The 25258-nt window shown below is 41.6% G+C and overlaps 2 protein-coding genes across 3 annotated transcripts in view; both read left to right on the top strand.

The window, feature by feature from the left end:
• Positions 1–6652, top strand: part of LOC138960450 (acidic mammalian chitinase-like) — a 13418-nt gene extending 6766 nt beyond the window's left edge. Inside the window, exons 5-9 of the mRNA XM_070332361.1 lie at positions 1158–1329; positions 3909–3922; positions 4340–4507; positions 5431–5559; positions 6581–6652. Of these exons, the coding sequence (XP_070188462.1) occupies positions 1158–1329; positions 3909–3922; positions 4340–4507; positions 5431–5559; positions 6581–6652 (555 nt within the window). The remainder of the gene's footprint in view (positions 1–1157; positions 1330–3908; positions 3923–4339; positions 4508–5430; positions 5560–6580) is intronic.
• A 2049-nt stretch (positions 6653–8701) lies between these two features.
• Positions 8702–25258, top strand: part of LOC138960231 (chitinase-3-like protein 1) — a 26862-nt gene continuing 10305 nt past the window's right edge. The window contains exons 1-10 of one of the 2 annotated variants that reach the window (XM_070332023.1): positions 8702–8817; positions 10877–10956; positions 11856–12029; positions 15522–15763; positions 16405–16529; positions 17228–17357; positions 17976–18167; positions 19762–19899; positions 21142–21481; positions 21660–25258. The exon at positions 21660–25258 is cut by the window's right edge and continues 749 nt beyond it. In XM_070332023.1, coding sequence (XP_070188124.1) covers positions 10908–10956; positions 11856–12029; positions 15522–15763; positions 16405–16529; positions 17228–17357; positions 17976–18167; positions 19762–19899; positions 21142–21481; positions 21660–21850 — 1581 coding nt within the window. In that variant the 5' untranslated portion in view covers positions 8702–8817; positions 10877–10907 and the 3' untranslated portion in view covers positions 21851–25258. The remainder of the gene's footprint in view (positions 8818–10876; positions 10957–11855; positions 12030–15521; positions 15764–16404; positions 16530–17227; positions 17358–17975; positions 18168–19761; positions 19900–21141; positions 21482–21659) is intronic. The other variant, XM_070332024.1, reaches the window with a different exon arrangement.

The following is a 25258-nucleotide window of genomic DNA, read 5'->3' as shown; positions in this document are numbered from 1 at the left end:
GTTTCAGCAACTACATCGCCCGAAACCTTGCTATTTTTCGGCAGATCAGTAACCAAACTGCCTGAAACCTGGCTATTATTTTCGCCGATCTGCCCAATTTTTTTTTAAGGGCGAAGAAGAGGTGAAGCCTAGGACTTCCCAACATTCCGAACATTGATGAAACTGTAATGGCCACTTTGTTACATTGGCTGAATAGAGTAAATACCTGTAAGTTATGTGAGGTGATACATGTGGGTATTCTTTTCTGGCAGATCAGGGATGTTGACAGGATTTATTTTTGTCGGCAAAATTTTCAAAATGGCCATAGCATTTAAGGCAATTTTTAAGTTAAAGGCAGTTCTTGGTCTCTCTTTTCCCCCGAGCTACCATGAACACACAAGTTCGACATCCTTGCCAATATGACGGCAATGTTTTCGGCGGTTTGAGACAAGTCAAGTCGTTTCACCAACTTATGGGGCCAAACAACACCCCTTTGCTGATGGTTCTCGATATTTGTCTTTCGGCCTTACGGAGTTTGATGGCTCCACCCGTATCTCTTCTCAGCCACCAGTAATTCACACAAATTCATCTACCCGCATTATACAGCAACATTACTGTGTTGAACGTGAATCAAATACAAGAGGGGACAAAACTTTGATGAATTTGTTCATAGTAATCTCATTCCTTCCGATTACCTGAAGGTTGTAATTGTTGAATAATTATGTTTTCTAATTAAAAACAATTAAATCTATATGATGCCTGTGTTGCTTGTTGTGAAATGAAGCAAACATACGAAGATGAGGTAACATTGTTTTCAAGTGTCTGATCTTCCTTGATCCCATACAATATGCTGCACTTTAATGTCAATCTGAATGTTGTAATGTTACCGGGCTTTTGGTAATGTAGGTAAAGGCATGTGATGTATTCTGATTGAAATCGTGTGTAAGCGTACAACAATGATCGCTATTAAAACGTCCGGGACGGTTTGTTTTTAAGTTTCACATTATTGAATGTCAAAATGTTTGTTTGTGTTTTTGTTTTTTTGTCACGCTGAATGACACTATGGGGTCAAGTCAGTTTATGATCACGATTGTATTGTACTCTGATCCTAAACCTGAATGACGTCATACATGCACACTGTGATGTCACCGGCAGTGCTGACGCCAGTACTGACGCAGGACAAGGTCAGAATGTGCTACTTCACCAACTGGGCGCAGCGGCGACAAGACATCCAGTATCGTTTCACCCCCGATAACCTTGACCCGTTCATCTCCACGCACGTCCTCTACGCCTTTGCGCACATTAGCGCGGACAGAACTACAGTGAAGACAACTGACCCCTTCGACGAAGGTGAGGACTTTACTAGAAAAACCTAACAACTTTCGTAGTTCAGTGGTCGGGATCGGTCCGTGACGTCAGAATCAGTTACCCTAAAAGAACAAAGCGCTGCACAGGGCCAAACACGATGTTAACACAGTCCTGCACGGTCTTTGTCGTCAGGATTTCATGCGTACGCCTTTTAAATAATGACTTGCATTATATACTCAGAGGCAAAACAAAAACACATCGCAAATCATATTTGTGTTATCAAAACCTATATGGACTTGAATAAAAAGAAAAGCGTGATACTAGAATCTTGCGTAAGTGGATGTTTTAACACGCGAATCTGGTCAGTACTGTGTTGGCGGTGATCTGGATCACACGTGATCTCTTGTTTACTGGGATCCACAACCGTCATGGGGACCTTTTCCAGCACGTGCAAAATGCGGGAAAAGAATCAGGCAGGTTGTACCGCACTAACATGCGAATACACGTTTCGGTATGCTTTCTGCATTGGTTAATTCGTTTCCTTACTCGAAACAATAAATTCAACTTTAAATTCATGGGTAACCCAACAACGCTGCAGCATGTGCGTTTATTTTGCCTCTGAGTATATGCATCAATCAATGGCAATCAGCAATCTATGCTTTTGTCAGTATCTTCGTCACAGCTATTGACCTGATCATACACACATGCTGAAACTTTTTTTTTCTTTCTTTATCCTATCTGTCGTCATCACCATCTACTTTTTATATTTAGTCAAGTTTTGACTAAATATTTTAACATCGAGGGGGAATCGAAACGAGGGTCGTGGTGTATGTGCGTGTGTGCGTGTGTGTGTGTGTCTGTGTGTGTGTGTGTGTGTGTGTCTGTGTGTGTGTGTGTAGAGCGATTCAGACTAAACTACTGGACCGATCTTTATGAAATTTGACATGAGAGTTCCTGGGTATGAAATCCCCGAACGTTTTTTTTTCATTTTTTTGATAAATGTCTTTGATGACGTCATATCCGGCTTTTCGTGAAAGTTGAGGCGGCACTGTCACGCCCTCATTTCTCAACCAAATTGGTTGAAATTTTTGTCAAGTAATCTTCGACAAAGGCCGGACTTCGGTATTGCATTTCAGCGTGGTGGCTTAAAAATTAATTAATGACTTTGGTCATTAAAAATCTGAAAATTGTAAAAAAAAATAAAAATTTATAAAACGATCCAAATTTACGTTTACCTTATTTTCCATCATTTGCTGATTCCAAAAACATATAAATATGTTATATTCGGATTAACAACAAGCTCTGAAAATTAAATATATAAAAATTATTATCAAAATTAAATTGTCCAAATCAATTTAAAAACACTTTCATCTTATTCCCTGTCGGTTCCTGATTCCAAAAACATATAGATATGATATGTTTGGATTAAAAACACGCTCAGAAAGTTAAAACAAAGAGAGGTACAGAAAAGCGTGCTATCCTTCTTAGCGCAACTACTACCCCGCTCTTCTTGTCAATTTCACTGCCTTTGCCATGAGCGGTGGACTGACGATGCTACGAGTATACGGTCTTGCTGAAAAATGGCATTGCGTTCACTTTCATTCTGTGAGTTCGACAGCTACTTGACTAAATATTGTATTTTCGCCTTACGCGACTTGTTTGTTTTACCTCAGTTGCATGCAGGCTGCTGCAACCCCTTTTTTTTTTGGGGGGGGGGGGGGCGGGGAGCAATCCTTCTTCATGGGTCTTTTTTTTATTTTTTCTTCTTCTTTCCGCTTATCCTTAATACCTAGCCTGGACATGTATTCATATGATGGATTTTTTTTCTCTCTTCATTACAGTTACTCTATCGTTACAGCTATTTCATTCACCTTTGCTATGTCTAGTAGTTTGTGCGATTATTTGCGTGTAAGTGCGTGTGTGTGTGTGTGTGTGTGTGTGTGTGTGTGTGTGTGTGTGTGTGTGTGTGTGTGTGTGTGTTGTTGTTGTTGTTCCCATAATTCTGTTAAATAATACCATTTTCAGCGGGACAATACATAACAAGTTAATTAATCCAACGCTCGATGGACAAAAGGCGAGAATTTACAAATTACCAATTACAGTACTAGTTTTCAGCAGAGTTGGAATATTTTGCTTAATTAATTTCGTTGTTGGCGCATATTCTGGTCCATTGTGGTTTACATATTGTTCACACGAAAAGAAAGTTACATCTTTGAGAAAGGAGAAGATCGGCGAAGTTGAGAAATATTTGAATTCGTTTTCAGAATATATGTTTGTTGTCACCACAAGGTTCACATGCAGTTACAGCCTATTTCTCACGCCGTTTTTGTGGTTTGAGAGGATTATCAAAGTTTAAAGCGTGCAGACAACATTTACATGATACATGTAACTGACTCATGAGTTATCCGAGCGTTGTGATCCGTTGCTGTAATAACTTTGTTTGTGTAATTCGTCTTTCACCCTACGAATCCAAATGTGTAGAGCATATCAATTCCAACAGTCTGAACTGTGTCTACATTAGCAAGTCTTAACTTGTTAAAAGAGATCAAGATTTGTAACAAGATTTGAAGTACACAATGTAAAAGTGATGAAGTTTTAGAACATTCTTTTTTTTTTTATAGTGATAGACCTGATTGTAAATAGTTTTAAGCATGGAAGTTACCATGTGACCTGAACAAAGAAACACACTTGCATCGATCTTGAATAGCATTAACATGCTGAAGAGACGATAAACAATAACCAACCAACCAACCAACCAACCAACCAGCCAACCAGCCAACCAACCAACCAACCAACCAACCAACCAGCCAGCCAGCCAACCAACCAACCAACCAACAAACAAACCAACCAGCCAACCAACCAACCAACCAGCCAGCCAGCCAACCAGTCAACCAACCTACCAACCAACCAACCAACCAACCAACCAGCCAACCAGCCAACCAGCCAACCAACCAACCAACCAACCAACCAACCAACCTTTGGGGTCTGACTTACTTCTTAGTAGTATTGCTTTTTGGCGATAGCATGCTGACATGTCATAATTTTCTGCCAGAACAAGACAGTTAGAAAATGGATCGAACTAGGCATTAGCAGAGACAAACTGGTGCTCGGCTTAGCATCTTACGGACAATCTGCGAAGCTGATCAGATCGGTGCTACACAATGTTGGTGATCCTCACAACGGGAGCGCAGGCACCTTTGGCGAACTTGCTTACTATAAGGTATGACATGAGAGAGAAATAGGGGGGGGGGGGGAGGGGAGACAGAGAGAGATAAATAGAGATCAAATCAAATCAAATTTTATTTTACGAGGGTTGTGGAATAAGCAATATAAACGAGCTTCTTTTCAACCAGCCCTCGCCCAGAGAGGGACTACTCTAATCTTATATAAACGTAAAACAATTACAAAAGATAAGAGAGAGAGGGAGAGAGAGAGAGAGAGAGAGAGAGAGAGAGAGAGAGAGAGAGAGAGAGAGAGAGAGAGAGAGAGAGAGAGAGAGAGAGAGAGAGAGAGAGATTCAGATTCAGATTCAAAACTTTAATACAAAGGGATAAAGGTTTTAGGCAATGCCTAATCTTCCAACCTGTCCCTTTTAGACATACATGACATTATACATTACAATTATATATTTATATAACATGTATTGAACAGCCAAACGAATAACTAATTAACTAAGAATTTGTAATCAGGTTAAAAGTAACAAAACACTAGTTATAATAACGTGGTTCATTGATTAATAAAATGATGATTTAGAGAGAGAGAGCGAGAGAGCGACTGAACTTTTTTTTTACAAGGATAAATAATATTTGAGGCAGGGCCTTTTCTTACAATTTGTCCTTGGGACGAAAAACACTCAAAACAAAAAACAAAAAAACCAGTACCATTAGTCTCTACCAGAGAGAGAGGGGGGGAAATATGGAGGGAAGGAGAGAGAGAGAGGGAGGGAGAGGGAGATAGAGAGGGGGACCAGAGAGAGAAGGACAGAGAATGAAAAGACAAGACATGGAGAGAGAAAGAGACAGTACAGGAACAAAGACACTCACTCTTATGTAAACAGACAAAACCCGTACCACCCACTGAACAAATACGGAGATAAATGAATGTCGTTGAACAACCCATACATTTCTTGATTACACTATACAGGTGTGTGAAAACCTTGCCAACAACGGCTGGATCAGATTCTACAACCCGACGATGGAGGAAGCCTTTGCCTACAGTAACAGGTCGCTGACCTGGGTTTGCTACGATGATCCCATGACAATCCGTGCTAAGGTATGGGGATCTACATCAATTGAACTGCAAATCATGTGTGCCTTTATATAAACACCCAATAGTGTAGGTAAACGTTTCACCATTTGAAACGTGCTTGTCTCTCTCCCTCTCTGCCTCTGTCTGTCTGTCTGTCTGTCTGTCTGTCTGTCTGTCTGTCTGTCTGTCTGTCTGTCTGTCTGTCTGTCTGTCTCTCTCTCTCTCTGTGTCTCTTTATCTGTCTGTCTGTCTCTCTCTGTCTCTCTCTCTGTCTCTCTCTCTCTCTCTCTCTCTCTCTCTCTCTGTCTCTCTCTGTCTCTCTGTATCTCTGTCTCTGTCTCTGTCTCTCTCTCTCTCTCTCTCTCTCTCTCTCTCTCTCTCTCTCTCTCTCTCTATGAGAGAAAGACGATAGAACAAATAAAGAGGAGAATAACTGACAAAACAACTGCACTGCACAAACCAACAAATGACAGACAGAGAAGCAAGGGAAGCTACTCGAGGGGAAGCCAACAATAACACAGGCAAGAAAAAGTTAGAGTTGAAAAGCGGCAGTTTTGAGGTCTGTAAACCAAACAAAATGTGGGGGGGGGGATAAATGGGAACGAAAGAGGAGACTCACGTACCCGTGCGGACACACACATACACACACACACACACACACACACACACACACACGCACACACACACACACACATACACACAAGGTGGAACAGCGGGGGGAAGGTTTAGATGAATGAATTAACGGCGGATGTTAATTCCATCGGGGCAGGTAGTGCCGAGGGATGATATGATGTGGGACTCCCTGAGTTTGCGCTCGAAGGAGTCGCCACGTACTTGCCACAGAGCCATGACTCTGATATGATCAAGTGAGTGATTAACGGCGGTGAAATGAAGGGATACGTACTGGTCTATTGCGGGAATGACGGATGTCGGCCAGATGCTCGGAGAAACGCACCTCGAGGGTGCGGGCGGTTTCTCCGATATAAATCTGGCGATAATAGAGGCAAACGATCGCATAGACAACTTGACGTTGTGACTTTGACAGTCAAACGTTCTCTTGACCGTGAAGGAGCCACGAGGGCCTTGGAGGCAGGTGTCAGAGTGGAGGAAGGGATAAGATTTGCAATTTCGTTTGAACAAGGAAATGTCCCAGGGGCTGTGGGGTTGGTGGGACTGCGAAGACGGGATCTCATGGGTTTAGCTTGTCAGATGTTACGTTCTGTGACTTTAGGGCAACACTACAAATGCCTTTGTTCTTGCACACACACACACACACACACACACACACACACACACACACACACACACACACACACACACACACACACACACACACACACACACACACACACAAGTGTATGTCAATCTTGTCCAAATGACCAACTGTTTAGTGAAATAGAAACCAATGGTGTATGTTTGCTCGATCATGAATCTTTTTATGTACATCCTGCGCTTTAGTTTCTTTTCTTACTTAAACAATCTGTGCGTCAATATTTATTTTCTTTGTGGGACGTTTATCACAGCAATGCGAATTTTCCAGTCTGCTCTCTCTGATTTCAATTCTTTTGGGCGTGTTCTTATATGTCCGTCCAAACATTTTCATCAGTGTACAGTCTCAAGTACCCGACTGGAGACAGTTCAAACAATGGTGTGACTTAACGTGAACTTTCCGTTTGAATTATAATTTAAAATTGAAACGGAGGTAAGACCACGACCTTGTGTGAAAGAAAGTGTTGAAATGGAAGAATAATATTTTGATTCCCTTACGGTTAGAACATGAAAACTCGTCTTCCTCTTTTTCTGTATTTTTGTATAGGTTGTAAGCCTACAGAAGATGTGATAATGGATTTCACTGCATCCCGCTTTACACAAACCATGCGTCTCTTACAGTGGGTTATTGCAACTAGTGTGGAAGACACACATACAAGGTAAAGACTTCGCTTTGAAATCATGTTTGCTTTCGCCCGTTTCGCGTGAGTTCTTTTGCTGTCAGTCTCTGAATAAAGTTTAAATGAAAACTGTCCCCAGAGTTTATTTCTTTTGTGGGTTACACTTTACTTGGTAAACAAGCGATTCAGACTTCTTCAATAGTCACTGTCAGGACAGGATAAGAGGGTTTGAGAACAACTGTATTGAAGATGCATGCACTCCTAGAGGGTTCAGTAATCTAAAGTTTTCGCGCACACATGCGATCTCATTTACATTATTCACATAGATGCTTATCAGTCGTGATAGATAGGCACCATCCTTGTTTTGTTGACTGAAACGTGTCTGTCGGTAATCTAGGTCAAGCTTTAATGATCTGAATGTAGGCCTAGATTTGTGTTTTGTACGTGTACGTTTGTCAGTATATATGTGTTTGCTTTCGCTCCTCCTTCCCCACCCACGCCCAGCCCCAAGCCCCACCTCCGTCTGTCTGCCTGTCTGTCTCATTTCCGCTTGCATGAGTGTTTACCCTTTGCTCTGAAAGCCTGGGAAATTGCCCAAGTCTGTTTCTTCGCCTTCATAATGACTATGTCATATTCATAAAATGTGTGTTATCTTATCTCTTGCAATCGTGCCCTGTATCTATCCCCTACCCCCATCCCCCCCCCCACCCCCACCTCACCCCCCGATCCGACCTCCATCCCTTCCTCTGCAGGTAAAAACATGTGTCTACATTTAAAACATTACCCCGTACATTTCGGGTGGCATTTTAATTGGCAGCATTTGTTTTGCTTTCAACTGCTAGGCAAACGAACGTTAACCTTGAAAATATATCACCGACGCAGTATAAGCACGCATTTGCATACATTATTGCACACCCTAACACTCAAAGAAAACGAGGAAAATAAACCACAAAGCCAAGCAAAGAAAACATGATTATTCAAAAACGAATTAGAAAAACTCGGAACCATTGGGCGAAAGTGTGTACGAAGAACACGAGCGCAAGACCTTGTTCAAATATCGTATAATATATTTCCACAAGAAAAAAAAGGCCCATGCTCCAATTCGTACAAACATGAAAGAGCATACAGCAGGGGGGAGATGAAAAAGAAAGAAAGAAAAAGAAAGATTGAAGAATGGCCAATCTACGAGTGAATGGATGTCAGAGGATGTTGACGCCTAAGGCTAAGTCTCAATAGACATCTCGCAACCTCCATCCGCAGCCCGCAGTTGTGTTTGCGATAGCGCTACTGTATGTATGTCGCTCACCTCTTGTCGCAATTGGATTCACGTTTGGGAGGTCCCAGGTATCTTTCGGTGACTATTGCAACGTGGAAGAGCGTAACCATTTGAAATGTAAGTGTCTCTGTTTTTTCCTAGCGCTGATTAAAACCATAGTTATTTGCATGCTTATTTATATTTTTTTCTTCTTAGATAATATTTATGAATGCATTGTTTTGCCAGCCAGAGAAATTGTTGGCCTACTGTACACTAAAAAAACATGAAACTCTACCCTGTTTGTTAATATCCGTTCTTTAACTGTTAACATTTGATTTGTTCGCATAATTAAAGCAATTTGTTCATGCAATTGATAAACAAGACTGTTTAACTGTTAATTCACACAGAAAATATGCGAACTAAAAATCCTACTGCGTGTTCTGATTGTGTTATCCTTTCCTAAGAGGTGATCTTTACTTCATTTGTGTACACTGTGAATGAGTAAATTCAGCTTCACTTGAGAGAAAGATAAAGTTAATGCAAAGTTGCTTATTTTGATCAATGAAATACATCGACTGTAAAGTACATTTCTCAGATAAAATACACAAACTTGACACAAATCTGCGCACAAAACACAGTTACCTAGTTACCCTGCTAAATGTCAAAGGAACTGGATTATGAGCAGTAACCTTTTTGATTTGAGCGTATAAGTGCATTTGGCAAATTTACTTTCGCCACTTGTGTCAATGCCTAGGTTTATAGCAACATGTACGATCGTTAGTGACTCTGTATCATTACCTTTTTTTAACAAGTTGACAGAAACACGTTCTTTTGATTTAAAGTGTAGGCTTAACCCCTATCCCCCAACATACTCTCTCTCTCTCTCTCTCTCTCTCTCTCTCTCTCTCTCTCTCTCTCTCTCTCTCTCTCTCTCTCTCTCTTTCTTTCTCTCGCTCTCTCTTTGTCTTTCTCTCTCTGTCGCTCTCGCTCTATCGCTCTCTCCCCTTCCTCCCTCTCTCCCTCCCTCCCTCCCTCTCTCTCTCACTATCACTGAACAAAATAAAAACCGAAGTCTCTCACTATTTCTGTCTGTGTGTGTGTGTGTGTGTGTGTGTGTGTGTGTGTGTGTGTGTGTGTGTGTGTGTGTGTGTGTGTGTGTGTGTATGTGTGTGTGTGTGTGTGTCCCTGTGTGCCCCCCTCCTCCGTCTCTTGCTTACTCCATCTCCCCTCCCTCTCACGTTACCTCTTTTGGGGGTAATGCAGTAGATTCGAGCCTATCGAACGTTTTCTTTCAATTGGTACAAAGATTGGTGGATGTTAAAAAGTTGCCACGGTTTGAATAAGAATAAGTCCTAACATTGGTTTTCGAAAGTAAGTAAGCTTTATGAAAGCTTCTTGGTACTCACAGCATTTGCAAACAACAACCATGGTGTCTTTGCAACAAAATTGCTGGAAAAATTAGCAGTCGAAATTGTTGGTCTTAAAAGTCGTTAAATCCAAGTTGTTGGGATGCTGACTTTGTTTTATTTTGTTTTGTTGACATTTCTGCTGCTAATTAGTTTTTTTTACACGTATGTATGCTATATGTATGCTGTATCTGCTACAAAATAATAACTGGCTCAGCCCCATCCTACCTGTCTGACCTGTTCACACTCTATACACCCTCACGATTCCTCCGCTCCTCTGTAGACACTAGAATATTCCGTCTATCTTCTTTTAGTCACAAACAGCACGGCCAGAGAGCCTTCTCCCACTCTGCTGCCGTTGCGTGGAACTCTCTCCCTTACTCTATCCGACACTGCCAAACATTTTGTTCCTTCAAATCAAACCTTAAAACACACTTCTTCACACAGTATTTTGATTAATTTTATTTCAATATGGTGCATTTTTGATCAGGTGTTTGAATGTTTGAATGTTTTGCATGTGTTAGTATGCTTGCAGCTTGTATTGATGTAGTGATTCGTTGTTCACTTGTGTGCTGAATGCTGCTGCACATGCTTTTTTTTGCTTTGCTTTGTATGTATATGTATGTTTGTTTGCTTTTTCATATTTTTTTTCATTGTAAAGCGCTTAGAGAACGCAAAGCCGCGCTCTATAAATCTCCCATATTATTATTATTATTATTATATAGTCAAGCAATTACTCAGATTTAAGAATGGATCTCGTTTGGCAGTTCTTTTCATTTTGTTTCTTTCAGCTTTTGGTGAAGTGTACATTCACATACAGAGATGTCTACAGACAAAATGATGTACTTTGGCATGTTTATCTTGCTTCAAGGTAAGTCTTCCACTGTCATATTCTAACATTCGATTTCCGGCTAGTAAAACCTCTGTTGTGAACTGGAGAAATGTATGGTCACACGAAGAGAACAAAAGCTAGAATAAAAAAAAAATAAAATACAAATTAAATGCTAAAAACCAAGGGTCCCATAACTTTATTGAAACTTGCCTTTTAGAATTCACAAAATAAAAAGTGTTGCTCTATAAACTGTTTTTACATGCTAAACTTGTGAACAGATCCTGCTTTTGGGGGAACATTTCGCACTTAAGCAAATTCAGCAAATATAAAGAAAAAGAAGTAACTGAAAACAGAAGATAATAGACGATCAAGAAACGGTTGTAGAACACTAACGTGAGAAGGACGAAGGGGGACCTTTTTGTAACTTACTCATTAGCAGAAATCCGAGTCAGATAGAAAAATAACGTCCCAAAAAGAAGAATCAAAAAGTCAGACGTGTGAACGTTTAATTATAGGCAAGTCGAAGCAAATGCAAGAACTTTATATATCATATCTGTCTTTGTATGTACATAATTATGATGATAGAATATTGATGTATGAATTGAAGAAATGTATAAGAACACAAGAATGTATGAATGACAAAGAACAAATGTTTATTTTTGAATGTTTTATGTATGTTTTATTACGGACACAAAAGCTCAGCAATGCAATTTCTCTTTTAGAGATTAATAAAGTTATTGTATTGTATTGTATTGTATTGAAATTGACGAGCAAGATACAAAACATACAACATAATATTGGTGGTAACTAGCACTATGACTTACCTATGATTTCTTCGACTCCCAAAATGCCAAAGCTTCGTATAGCGACAACAACTTGTTGAAATACAAGAAAAGCATGCTTGCAAAATAATGTCCTTTCTGACGTCATACTTACAGTGCTGACGCCAGTAGTGACGCAAAGAGTGCGCATGTGTTACTATACCAGTTGGTCTCAAAGCCGCTTCCGCCCCAGCGACATTGATGCTACCCTATGCACACACATCATCTACGCCTTCGCTCGCGTGAACTCAGTGGACAATACGCTTGCCACGGTGCGCTACAATGACCTGGGTGAGTATTGAAGGCGTATTATAAAATAGACTGTTTGCTTCCCAATGCAAATAGCAGGTGCATTCGCTGCAACGATATTGGACAAATACTGTTTGTGTGAATGTGTGTGTGTGTGTGTGTGTGTGTGTGTGTGTGTGTGTGTGTGTGTGTGTGTGCGTGCGTGCGTGCGTGCTTGGGAGTGTGCGTGCGTGCGTGCGTGCGTGTGTGCGTGCGTGTGTGCATGTGTGTGTGTGTGCGTGCGTGCGTGCGTGCGTGCGTTCGTGCGTGCGTACGTGCGTGCGTGCGTGTGTGCATGCGTGCGTGTGTGTGTGTGGGTGTGTGTGTGTGTGTGTGTGTGTGTGTGTGTGTGTGTGTGTGTGTGTGTCCGAAAAAAGCACGTGCCTCGCGAAAATCAAGAACGGTATCAAGAAGAACGTTTAAGTCTTATGCCTGTCTTACATTGTGCCGAATATCCTTGCGAATATGAACATGTTGTATTCGGCAAAAAAAGAGACGAATGGACAGGAAAAAATATTGAAAATTCGAAGCCTTACTGATCATTGCGAATGCATACAAATCCATATACGAATGTCTTGCGGATGTATTACGAACGTTGCGAGTGGCCTTGCGAGTGTTCCGAGTGCTTGCAAACATTTTACGAATAAAGCGATTATGCAATTCGCATTGTTCGTAATACTGCTCTTACACTGTGCCGAATTTCCCTTGCGAATAGAATTCACCAATAATTCGTAATGATCGGGACATGGTCGCAAGACATTCGTAAATGTTTTTAACCATTCGCCACCATTCGTCTCTTGTTGCGAATATTAGCAACATGCTCCTAATATTCGCAAGGAATGCATATTCTTCAGTATTCGCAAGCCATTCGTAATCATCGTAAAGGTATTTGTAGCGCTCGCAAGGCGTTCGCAATGATCGGTACACATTCGCAAGCACTCGCAACTATTCGTAAGACATTCGCAAGAAATGTGTATATGAACATGTTGTATTTGGCCAAAAAAAGAGACTAATGGACAGGAAAAATATTGACCATTCGAAGCCTTACGAATCCTTGCGAATGTCTTACGAATGGTTGCGAGTGCTTGCGAATGTCTACTGATCATTGCGAATGCATACGAATCTATATTCGCAAGGATATTCGGCACAGTGTAAGACAGGCATAACGAATGTTTGCGAATGCCTTGCGAGCCTGACGAATACATTGCGATGATTACGAATGTTCGCAAGGATATTCGGCACAGTGTGAGACAGGCATAACGAATGGTTGCGAATGCCTTGCGAGCCTGACGAATACATTGCGATGATTACGAATGTCTTGCGAAATCTTACCAGTACGTTGCAAAAAAGTTAAGAATATGACTTCTTTGCGAATATTAGGAACATGTTGCTATGTTCAAAACAAGAGACGAATGGTGGCGAATGGTTAAGAACATTTACGAATGTCTTGCGACCATGTCCCGATCATTGTGAACTAGCAGTTAAGCCCGGCTTCGCCCGGGAGTAAGCGGAGTCTTGTAGCAATTTAAGACGCTCGCTATCCCATTATCATTAGCTTTACCTCCTTTGTTTGGATACAAAAAAAGAGTTATCTCCCTTACCTTCTAGAAATTTCCGGAACTGTCCAGTTAATTTTTCTTTCTTCATTTCTTCCCCTCATAGGAGCAATAGCGAGTCTCTAATATCACTGGCATGATGTGCTTGCTACAGGTGAACAGTAGGCACTGAACTGGTCTTGCACCATATAGGCTGTATTCAATAAATGGGAGGTCCATAATCTGAGAAAGGAAACAATGAATCAAGAAACTAAAACCCAGGTGCACATCTGCGGCACCTAGGGAGTGTACGTGCACACTATCTTGTTCCTGCCTCTTGCCATCTCAGAGGTATGGCGACCACAGACAAAAAAGAGTTATCTCCCTTACCTTCTAGAAATTTCCGGAACTGTCCAGTTAATTTTTCATTCTTCATTTCTTCCCCTCATAGGAGCAATAGCAAGTCTCTAATATCACTGGCATGATGTGCTTGCTACAGGTGAACAGTTATCTCCCTTACCTTCTAGAAATTTCCGGAACTGTCCAGTTAATTTTTCATTCTTCATTTCTTCCCCTCATAGGAGCAACAGCGAGTCTCTAATATCACTGGCATAATGTGCTTGCTACAGGTGAACAGTAGGCACTGAACTGGTCTTGCACCATATAGGCTGTATTCAATAAATGGGAGGTCCATAATCTGAGAAAGGAAACAGTGAATCAAGAAACTAAAACCCAGGTGCACATCTGCGGCACCTAGGGAGTGTACGTGCACACTATCTTGTTCCTGCCTCTTGCCATCTCAGAGGTATGGCGACCACAGACAGACAGACAGACAGACAGACACTCTCTTTTATTATATGTATAGATTATTGGAAAATTCTATTCGCAAGGGCGATTCGGCACAGTGTAAGAGTAGCATTAAAGACACCTGGCCAAAACTGTACCAACTCAAGCAACGAACAGTGAGCTGCTCCCGTACTCCAGTATAATAATAATTTCACTTTCTAATATATGTCCCACATTTTCAGAGTTGTAATACAACGTATTAAAAAAAACAAGTCGCGTAAGGCGAAATTACTACATTTAGTCAAGCTGTGGAACTCACAGAATGAAACTGAACGTAGTCCGCCGCTAGTGCAAAAGGCAGTGAAAGTGACGAGCCTGTTTGGCGCGGTAGCGATTGCGCTGTGCTTCATAGCACGCTTTACTGTACCTCTCTTCGTTTTAACTTTCTGAGCGTGTTTTTAATCCAAACATATCATATCTATATGTTTTTGGAATCAGGAACCGACAAGGAATAAGATGAAATAGTTTTTAAAACGATTTCGGAAATTTAATTTTGATTATAATTTTTATATTTTTAATTTTTAGAGCTTGTTTTTAATCCAAATATAACATATGTATATGTTTTTGGAATCAGAAAATGACGAAAAATAAGATGAAATTGTTTTTGGATCGTTTAATAAAAAAATAATTTTAATTAGAAGTTTCCGATTTTTAATGACCAAACTCACTCATTAGTTTTTAAGCCACCAAGCTGAAATGCAATACCAAACCCCGGCCTTCGTCGAAGATTGCTTTGCCAAAATTTCAATCAATTTAATGGAAAAATGAGGGTGTGACAGTGCCGCCTCAACTTTTACAAAAAGTCGGATATGACGTCATCAAAGGTATTTATCGAAAAAAGAAAAAACGTCCGGGGATATCATACCCAGGAACTCTCATGTCAAATTTCATAAAGATCGGCCCAGTAGTTTAGTCTGAATCGCTCTACACACACACACAGACAGACAGACAGACACACACACACACACATACACCACGACCCTCGTCTCGATTCCCCCCTCTATGTTAAAACATTTAGTCAAAACTTGACTAAATGTAAAAATATATATATAAAATAAGAAACGACAACACTACAACATTAGCATGCATCTCCGTATTTTCCCTTTTCTTTCAGAACTCTACAACAACGTGACCAGCCTGAAGGCGAAAAACCCTGACCTGAAGGTTCTCCTGGCGGTGGGGGGTTTCAACTTCGGTTCAGCAGGGTTCATCGCGGTCGCGCAAGATGACAAGAAGACGACGCTGTTTGCGGACAACGCGGTGAACTACCTCAGGCAGCATCGTTTTGACGGTCTTGACGTTGACTGGGAATTCCCCAACCCTTCCACAAGAGGCATCTATCAGCGCTTTGTTCAGGTAGGACGATCTTATGAAGTTTTCCGTTTTGTTGAGTCCCGAATGGCCTTCCAGGGTGTCATTATGTAGGAACTAACCTATGCTTTAAATAGGACCAGTCAGGTTCACTGACACTGCTCTGCTTGTTCGACCATGGCCTGACCAGGTTGAAAGTATGCTCACTAGTTTTCTTTAGATCTCAGTGTATGCCTCGAACACTGGATTCTGGCGAGGAATACCTAGACCATGGAAAGGGGCATGCACCGTACTCCCCCCAATCCCCAACATGTTCCCGCGATGGTATCTGTGTCGGCGTGTGAAAAGTGTCTTCGCACGCGCGCGCGCGCGCGTGTGTGTGTGTGTGTGTGTGTGCGTGTGTTTGTGTGTGTGTGTGTGTGTGTGTGTGTGTGCGTGTGTGTGTGTGTGTGCGAGCGTGCGTGTGTGTGTGTGTGTGTGTGTGTGTGTATGGCGGGGGGGGGGGGTTGTATGCCTGTCTGTCTGTCTCTCTAGCTATGTAAGTGGTAGGCTACATATATTAGCCTGTCTGTGTATCTCCGCCCGTTTGTATATCAGTATTCCTGTGTGTTTCCGTATCTCAGTGTCTCCGAGCTCCTTCTGTCTGTGTGTTTGTCTAGACTAACCTGTGTGTCTGTGTGTTACAGCGTCTGAGGGAGGCATTTCAGCGGGAGGCAGCTGCAGGTAACGGAACTAGGCTGCTCCTGACTCTTGCAGTGTCGGCTAACCACGAAATTGCCTCCACTTGGTATGGTCCCAACACGCTCATGCGGTAAGTGTCCTTGTCCTTTTAAAGGCCAACATCGCGTGCGCAACAGATGTTGCTCTGTTTTCTCGATATTTGATAAACAAAGGGAAGTTAGCGCTCTAAATGCATACGCCATGTGTAATAGAGTAAGTGGGAGTTACTCGGAACTATTCTCCTGGCACCTGAGAGAACAACAAGTATTACAATGAACAAGCGACTTTTATCCTCTAAAATGTAATCATTTTTAAGATTTGTTCGTGTCTGTAATGCATCGCTGGCTACACTAAGTAAATCTCTGTTCTAGCAAGGCTTTGTATTCTGGAGAAGGTTGTTCGGCTTTAAATATTCTGAACGTTGTTTTTAAGCAATACGTCTTTTGACGGCGACTTTTTTGTGAATAGACAATTGTCACTCACGTTCATAGTACTCTCCGAGCTAGGAGACTCATTGTCCGATTATTAACTCTGTATGCTCTTTGAACCTGGAATGATAATCATCTCATCGTTATCCGACAAATGTTATATTCGTCCGCTAAATCAGATATCATATTGTTTTAGGGAGCACGCTCATAAGCGTAGCTTGTTGTGCTCCATTTGTTTAATTGATTGTATGCGGCATTGTTATTTATAATTATCTGAATAAACACTGTTTAAACCAACCTGGAAGGATCATTGAAGGCTAACAGTTTGACCACTATAAACACGCTTGACCTCTTCTCGCAGTTACGCGGACTATATTCTCCTGATGACCTATGATTTCTGGGGTACGTGGATTAACCGCTTGGCTAACCACAGTCCGCTCTACATTCGCCCTCAGGACGCCAACGACATTGACCTTGGCAGATTCAGCGCGGTTAGTATAGCTTGTAACAGTATCGATTTTAACATCTGTTTTCAGAATCTTGGTTCTAAACGAAGCAAAAAGCAATAAAAAAAGAAAGAAAGAGAGAGAGGGAGAATGGGAGAGAGAGAGAGAGAGAGAGAGAGAGAGAGAGAGAGAGAGAGAGTGGGGGGAGGGAAGAGAGAGAGAGAGCGGGGAGGGGCAGAGAGAGAAAGAGAGAGAGAGAGAGGGGGAAGAGAGAGAGAGAGCAGGGGGGGGAGAGAAAGAGAGAGAGAGAGAGAGAGATAGGGAGAGAGAGAGAAAAAAGAGACAGGCAGACAGAGACAGACAGACAGACAGAGAGAGAGAGAGAGAGAGAGAGAGAGAGAGAGAGAGAGAGAGAAAGAAAGAGAGAGAGAGAGAGAGAGAGAGAGAGAGAGAGACAGAGACAAAGAGAGAGCAAAACAATGAAAAAATAACCTTCAAAGTATCTGTACTGTAGTGTTTGTCAATAATATCGTTTACGTCTACACACTTTATTAAAACATAAATATGGAAGATGGAGTTATAAACATGTCTCCATTGAACTGCACATTGTATTCCGAATACTCACCTCTTTTGACCGTAGACATTCCCAATTTCGCTTTCCAGAACAAGACGGTACAGACATGGCTCAGCCAAGGGGCTTCAAGAGAAAAGCTGGTGATGGGATTTGCCACCTACGCCCGCACGGCCACCATGAATAGTGTCGAGGAGAACGAGCTCGGAGACCTCTACAACACACGACAGAAGGGGAGCCCTGGACGGCTCACAGGGGAGTCCGGGCTGTTGTCCTATTCTGAAGTAGGTTCTAAACACATGAATTAGAGTGGCTATAGATATACAAACAAAGAGACTGCCGTTTGGGGATGAGACACATGGAGGCAATCTTAGTCACTTACTGACGGCTCACAGGGGAGTCCGGGCTGTTGTCTTATTCTGAGGTAATTTCTGCATACATTATAGATACGACAGAAGGGGAGCCCTGAACGGCTCACAGAGGAGTCCGGGCTGTTGTCCTATTCTGAGGTAATTTCTGCATACATTATAGATACGACAGAAGGGGAGCCCTGAACGGCTCACAGAGGAGTCCGGGCTGTTGTCCTATTCTGAGGTAGGTTCTAAACACGTGAATCAGAGTATATATTGATATTAACAGCTATTGTGTTTTCAGCGTAGCAATAGGGTCCAATATTTACACGAGACAAGTATAATGCCGACGAGTCGAAGACGAGTCGCATTATACTTGTTCAAGTCTAAATATCGGACCCTATTGCTACGCTGAAAACACAATAGCGATTATATAGCTGTTCTGACCTTGATTTGTTGTTTCAAACTTACAAAATGACAGTTTTTGCGTCGATGCGTTGATCTCAGGTTTTGATAGCAGACGCCGTTTCTTATGCGCATTAGTTTTGCGCAGGCGCCACACTGACTTTGGACAAAAACTCGATTTGACAACACAGCTGTTAAACAGCTTTTTATTAATAATCTAAACAACGAAGTGACTTTATTAGTTCATTCGAATACAACAAAAAGAAGTTTGAGTTTTTTTAAATTTTGAACAAGACTACTTATGAAGAAGACCAAAACACAACATAAACGGAAAACTAGAAACAACTGAAGAACTAGGATGCAACAAGGGGAGGAGAAGAGAACAGCTAATCGCGAGCAGACGGCAGCGAAGTTTTCAGTTTGGGTGAATGGCATTTATACTTGTCTCATCACGAAGCGAATTTTTCAACCTCAGTTATAAACGACTACATGAATGTTAGTGCCATGGGTTGTACATCAATACTTCAGAGGGGAAGTGAGGTATTTAGTGTGGAGTTACGAGATAAGAAAAGCCGAATGCGAAAGTTTGTTTCAGTCGGCAACTAACACAGGCACACAAAAACGGCTGTTCCGTTTTACTCCCCTGTTTGTGCTACATCTTTCGACTTTGGGCATTGTGTGGTGTTTAGGGACAGAAAATAATCGATTTAGTCCTGTTTCATCGGGAAGTTAGCAGAAAAGGGTATTCAGCTCGACTTCTTCCCGGCGAAGCCGTACCCGGCGAAGCGGGTATTCATCTAGTACATTATGAATACGACAGAAGGGGAGCCCTGGACGTTTTACAAGGGGGTAAGGGCTGTTGTCCTATTATGATGTAGGTTCTAAACACGTGAATCAGAGTAGCTATTGATATAAAAACAAAGAGACTGCCAATGTTCCAAAATTCAGAATCAAAAAACAAGAAAGGTGAGTTGCTGAAAAGTTTGTTATTGAAAAACAATACGTTACAGTCACAAATATTTCGACCCAGCGGTCTTTTAAGTGCACAGACATGCAGCCGCTTGAGGAGAAGACACAAGAAGGCAATCTTAGTCACTTACTGATTTAACTTTGTGTCTTTCAGATGTGCGAAAACCTTCAAAACGATGCCACAAACTGGAGGACCGTCTTCGAAGCGTCGTCCGGCGTCCCTCATGCCTACAGAAGTGCCTGGCCACTAGACTGGGTCAGCTATGACAATCCTACTAGCTTTCGTACTAAGGTCAGTTTTGCTTTAATAATACTTTTATCAAATGTTTCCACTAGCACCGGACATGTAGGCCCTAACAGTAATTTTACTGGATTATGCGATTCTCTCATTGTGCCAAACTGACTTCATACTTGCCAACGCACCATGTGGAAGGATGACATTATGTTTTTGATCTCCTAGCTTTCATGCACAACAAAATGTAACTTAACTCTCGTGATACAACTGTTGTTTGAGTACCTTGTATCTGTCGTGCCGAATTCACGGAATTGCCGAATTCGCGGAATCGGCAACATTTTTGCCCATTTCGCGTAATCGGCAAAACGCTGCCCAAAACGTGAAATCGGCAGCGTTTTGCCAAAATCGCGTACAGGCTTCTAAAATTTGCCCATTTTGCGAAATCGGCAGCCACTTTTTGGTTTTAAAGTACTCAAAAGCCTGGGATATCATCACACTTAGACAACTAGATACTCCAATGGATAGATATCGCAATAATCGATAAGTTATGGCAAGTTATTGCAGAAAGTGTAGTTTTCGTGCATTTCCGGAGTTATGCTCGACACAGACCAACATAGACCATACAAAACATAGTAGGGAGGTAAAGCAATGTTAATGCAATGTTATGGTGACACAAAAAGTGACAGACTGGCTGTCGCTTTTGCGAAATGGACACATTTTTGAAGCCTTTCCGCATTTTCGGCAAAACGCTGCCGATTTCACGTAATGGGCAGCGTTTTGCCGATTACGCGAAATCGGCAAAAATGTTGCCGATTCCGCGAATTCGGCAATTCCGTGAATTCGGCACGACATATCTAAACTATTGCATTTCTTATTGGTTAGCAAACATAAGCCACCATACCCAGTGTCCGTTGGTATCTGAGATTAGCTTCATCGCCCCAGTCGATACTTGCAGCGCATTTAAGCTTTTGTCCGTGTCATTAAATCAAAAAAGTATATTTTGTAATGGATCTTTTCTAATGTCATGATTTGTATATCGTGTGTGTGTCTGTATGTGTGTGTGTGTGTGTGTGTGTGTGTGTGTGTGTGTGTGTATGTGTGTGTGTGCGTGTGTGTGTGTGTGTTAATTGGAATTGTAAAGCGCTTGGAGCTGTGAATTCGGGACTTGCGCTATAGAAAAATGATTTATTATTATTATTATTATTATTATTATTATTATTATTATTATTATTATTATTATTATTATTATTATTATTATTATTATTATTTATCTGTTGCTGTGTGTGCATCGTTGATTAGGCTGAGTATATCGTCGAGCAAGGTCTGGCGGGCGCCATGATCTGGTCACTAGACTTCGACGACTACCTTGGGCAGTACTGCAACCTCGGCTCCTACCCTCTCATCTCCCAGATCAAGAGCGTCTTCCAAAATCAGTCTGACCTTGAAAGGCCAACACCAGCAGCTAACGCCATTCCAACAACTCGTGTAACTAACGTCATTCCAACAACTCGTGTAGCTAACGTCATGTCAACAACTCTAGAAACTAACGTCGTCGCCACAAATTCGCCTGGAGGCTCTGCCGGTGCCAGGACGTTGCCGACGACAGGGACGACGACAACAACGGAGAGTAATCCAAGGCGTAAGTCTGGAGTCTGGAGTTTTGATGAACAGTGTTATTAGTGGACGTTTGTTTAATTTGTCTTTCCAAGATACGGTATGTGTGCGTGCGTGTGAGTGTGCGTGTTTGTATGCGTGCGTATGCGTGTGTTTTCTGTGTTTACACATAGTGAAATCTGTGTTTTATTCTTTACTCAAAGGTTGCCTGCAAACAGAGAAATGCCCCGAGGCGTTCGGATACTACGCGGATTGCACCAACTGCACCAGATTCTTCCACTGCAGTTTCCACGTGCCTCATACGATCAACTGCCCGCCCGGTCTTCGGTACCAAGCCCATCTGAGTGTCTGCGACTGGCCCGGCAACGTGTACTGTCCACACGAAGACATGTAGATCTACATTTAGCAAGGTAGAGAGGCAGGAGCCTGGTGGAATGAACGACTGGCACAACATGCAGCACGGCTTTTCATTACTTTGTTGTCCCATTGTTGAGAACATCGGATTGCTTCCTCCCAGTGAAAAACATTGTTTTGCTGAGCTAATGTATTGTTGGGTTACTTTCCGTTTATCTTCATTGCTTTACACCCAATTTTGAACACTACCTTATAATCTACAATGCTTCTACATAATGCGCTTCATGTACATAAACTTATATGTTCTACCATTAATGTTTTTATGTAACCTTTTTTTTTCTCCCTAGTCATAGTTATAGTAAAATAGTTTAGTCCCTCTTTAGGGCGAGGGCCAGATGCAAAAAAGCATATCTATGCTTATTCTTGTCACCCTCGAAAAATAAAGATTTGTCATTGCCATTGTCAAGCTAGCAGCAAGAGAGGTGTGTGAGAGTGTAGGTGTAATCAGCCACCTGCATTTATGGCAGGATTTGAAGAACCAAGTTATATAGTCTGTATGGCAGCTTAAAGATGTAAACAATTTTGATTTTATTTTTAAAGGAAAACACAGGTTTCTTTTTGTTTACCTTCTTTTTTCGAAGTCAAATATATCGGAAGTCAGAAGCCAAAACTCGAAAATACGTCATAACGTGAATAATAGCGTCACGTAACGACTTCTGTCACTTCTGCTGTAAGTCTCCCGAGGAAGAATTTCGAGAATGAAGTTTGTCTTGGTGACTTCAACATAATATATTATCAGCAGTAGAAAATTAATCGTAAGGTCGGGGCGGGGATGTAGCTCAGTCGGTAGCGCGCTGGATTTGTATCCAGTTGGCCGCTGTCAGCGTGAGTTCGTCCCCACGTTCGGCGAGAGATTTATTTCTCAGTCAACTTTGTGTGCAGACTCTCCTCGGTGTCCGAACACCCCCGTGTGTACACGCAAGCACAAGACCAAGTGCGCACGAAAAAGATCATGTAATCCATGTCAGAGTTCGGTGGGTTATAGAAACACGAAAATACCCAGTATGCTTCCTCCGAAAACGGCGTATGGCTGCCTAAATGGCGGGGTAAAAAACGGTCATACACGTAAAATTCCACTCGTGCAAAAAACACGAGTGTACGTGGGAGTTTCAGCCCACGAACGCAGAAGAAGAAGAAGAATCGTAAGGTCAAGGCATGATTGTATCGGTATCGTATATCATTAATGCAAGTAATTCAGTTAAGATTGTTTTCTCGGATATTTGGAGTTAGATATGACGTGAAGAGCACAGTAACTTAATGTTATGATGAAATGCGATCCATTTATCAGGCATAGGTTTACTGAATTTGGGGTTTATACACGTATGCAGGGAAGACGGACCCTACTTAATGCCATGGCATCATACTATCAATTAGTTAATCAGTTATATATTTATTTTATTGAAGTTTGGACTTGAATACGGAGAAAAGCTATGATCATTTTTAGGGTGACAGCAACAGAAAGAGTCAATATCCTGGAGACAAATATGAAGAGAACCTGTATTGCTTGGTATGGTAGCACTACCTTAATTCTCATGGTATAATTGCACTCAGGATTGGAGTCAAATAAAAGACGTTGAAGCCAGGAGGCCTTTCAGAGTAACAAACTAAGAGTAAGAGTAAAGCAGGAAAATGGAACGTGGATGATACAGGGAGTAGCATTTTGACTTCTTTTTTTTTTTACGGACATTGCTGAGTAGGGATTTGTGTCTGAATTATATTTGTAATGGTAATATTTGTCAATCAGGAAAATCAATTCAGGGGGAAAAGCACATTCTCAAGACTCACGACTCAAGATGTAACTGTCCTTATAAAACATGGAAAATTGCCACGCATTGTCGGGCGGTCACAGACATGAAATACATCACATTTACTAAGAATTGAGAATTGCACTAAAATGCCTATTGTACACAGTCAATCAATCAATGAGTCTTATATCGCGCATATTCCGTGGGTACAGTTCTAGGCGCTCTGCAGTGATGCCGTGTGAGATGAAATTTTATACGGCCAGTAGATTGCAGCCATTTCGGCGCATATTTACCTTTCACGGCCTATTATTCCAAGTCACACGGGTATAGGTAGACAATTATTAACTGTGCCTAAGCAATTTTGCCAGGAAAGACCCTTTTGTCAATCGTGGGATCTTTAACGTGCACACCCAATGTAGTGTACACGGGGGGAGGTTCGGACACCGAAGAGAGTCTGCACACAAAGTTGACTCTGTGAAATAAATTTCCGCCGAACCTGGGATCGAACTCACGCTGACAGCGGCCAACTGAATACAAATCCAGCGCGCTACCAACTGAGCTATATCCCCGCCAGGAAGCAGCTAAGTTATTGTTGGTGGCTGGGTGTCTGAGTGGAAGATGCTCTTGTCCCATGTATAAGCCTATATTGCTATTTCATATGTTACGTGGATTTCCATTGGTCAATTGGGCAAAATTGAGCTCAGTGCAAAAGTGATATCGACGACATTTCCGTCGATATCAGTTTTGATATCGACGACCTCTTTATTGCTTCCCCACTTCAAAAACAAAAACACCTAAATTTAAAAACAAAAATATATATGAAAATGTAATTATCCCAGAATGTAGTTGAGCAAGTGACTAAAGACTTTTTGAAAGAAAAGACATTTTAAAATACTGAAAAGTACAAGAAAAACGTGAACAAAAAGAAATAATAATCAGAGGGAGGGATATGGAACAGCCAAAACTGAGACAAATACTTTTGTAATTTCTTTACAGTAAATACAAAATGTCCAGAGAATTAGCAATATATCTAACATTGACTGACTGTGTGATGATATCTTCTGCTATTGGTCCGTTTCGACAGTGATATCAAAATCTCGACCTCCGGTCTCGATTTTGATATCACTGTCTCAACAGACCATAGCAGAAGATATCATCAGACAGTCCGTCAATATTGGGTAATATAGATATGTGACTTACATGATCCAGAAAATATAGTTTACCTTAAAGGCCCGTTCCGCCTCGTTTCCATAGCATATATGTGACCCTCCACCACGAAATGAGTCGCATGTCACCTCGCACGGTTCTGCGCTAGGCTTAAATATAAGTCCGGGGAGTGTCTGATAACAGTGTGAGGGTCACCTTAGTCACAGGCTTTTTACTCAAACAGTTTTTGCTTTTTTCTAAAACGGTTTTCACCACTAGATAGAGCATACACAACCCTTTATGGAAATGTAAAGATATGAAAATCATGCAAAGGTGACATGCGACTCATTCCGTGGTGGAGGGTCACATATGGTCACTAAACTATATATGAGACGTTCAACACTTTATGAGTAGGTATAGGTGTATGATCATTAAACATTGTTCACACATTATCTATTTTCAAAACAAATTACATGTACTTTAGGGTTTTTTTTCAA

Source organism: Littorina saxatilis, linkage group LG2 (genome assembly GCF_037325665.1).
Source record: "Littorina saxatilis isolate snail1 linkage group LG2, US_GU_Lsax_2.0, whole genome shotgun sequence".
Classification (NCBI taxonomy): domain Eukaryota; kingdom Metazoa; phylum Mollusca; class Gastropoda; order Littorinimorpha; family Littorinidae; genus Littorina; species Littorina saxatilis.
The sequence above is the reverse complement of the archived record's forward strand: the minus strand, read 5'-3'. Positions and strand labels throughout refer to the sequence as shown.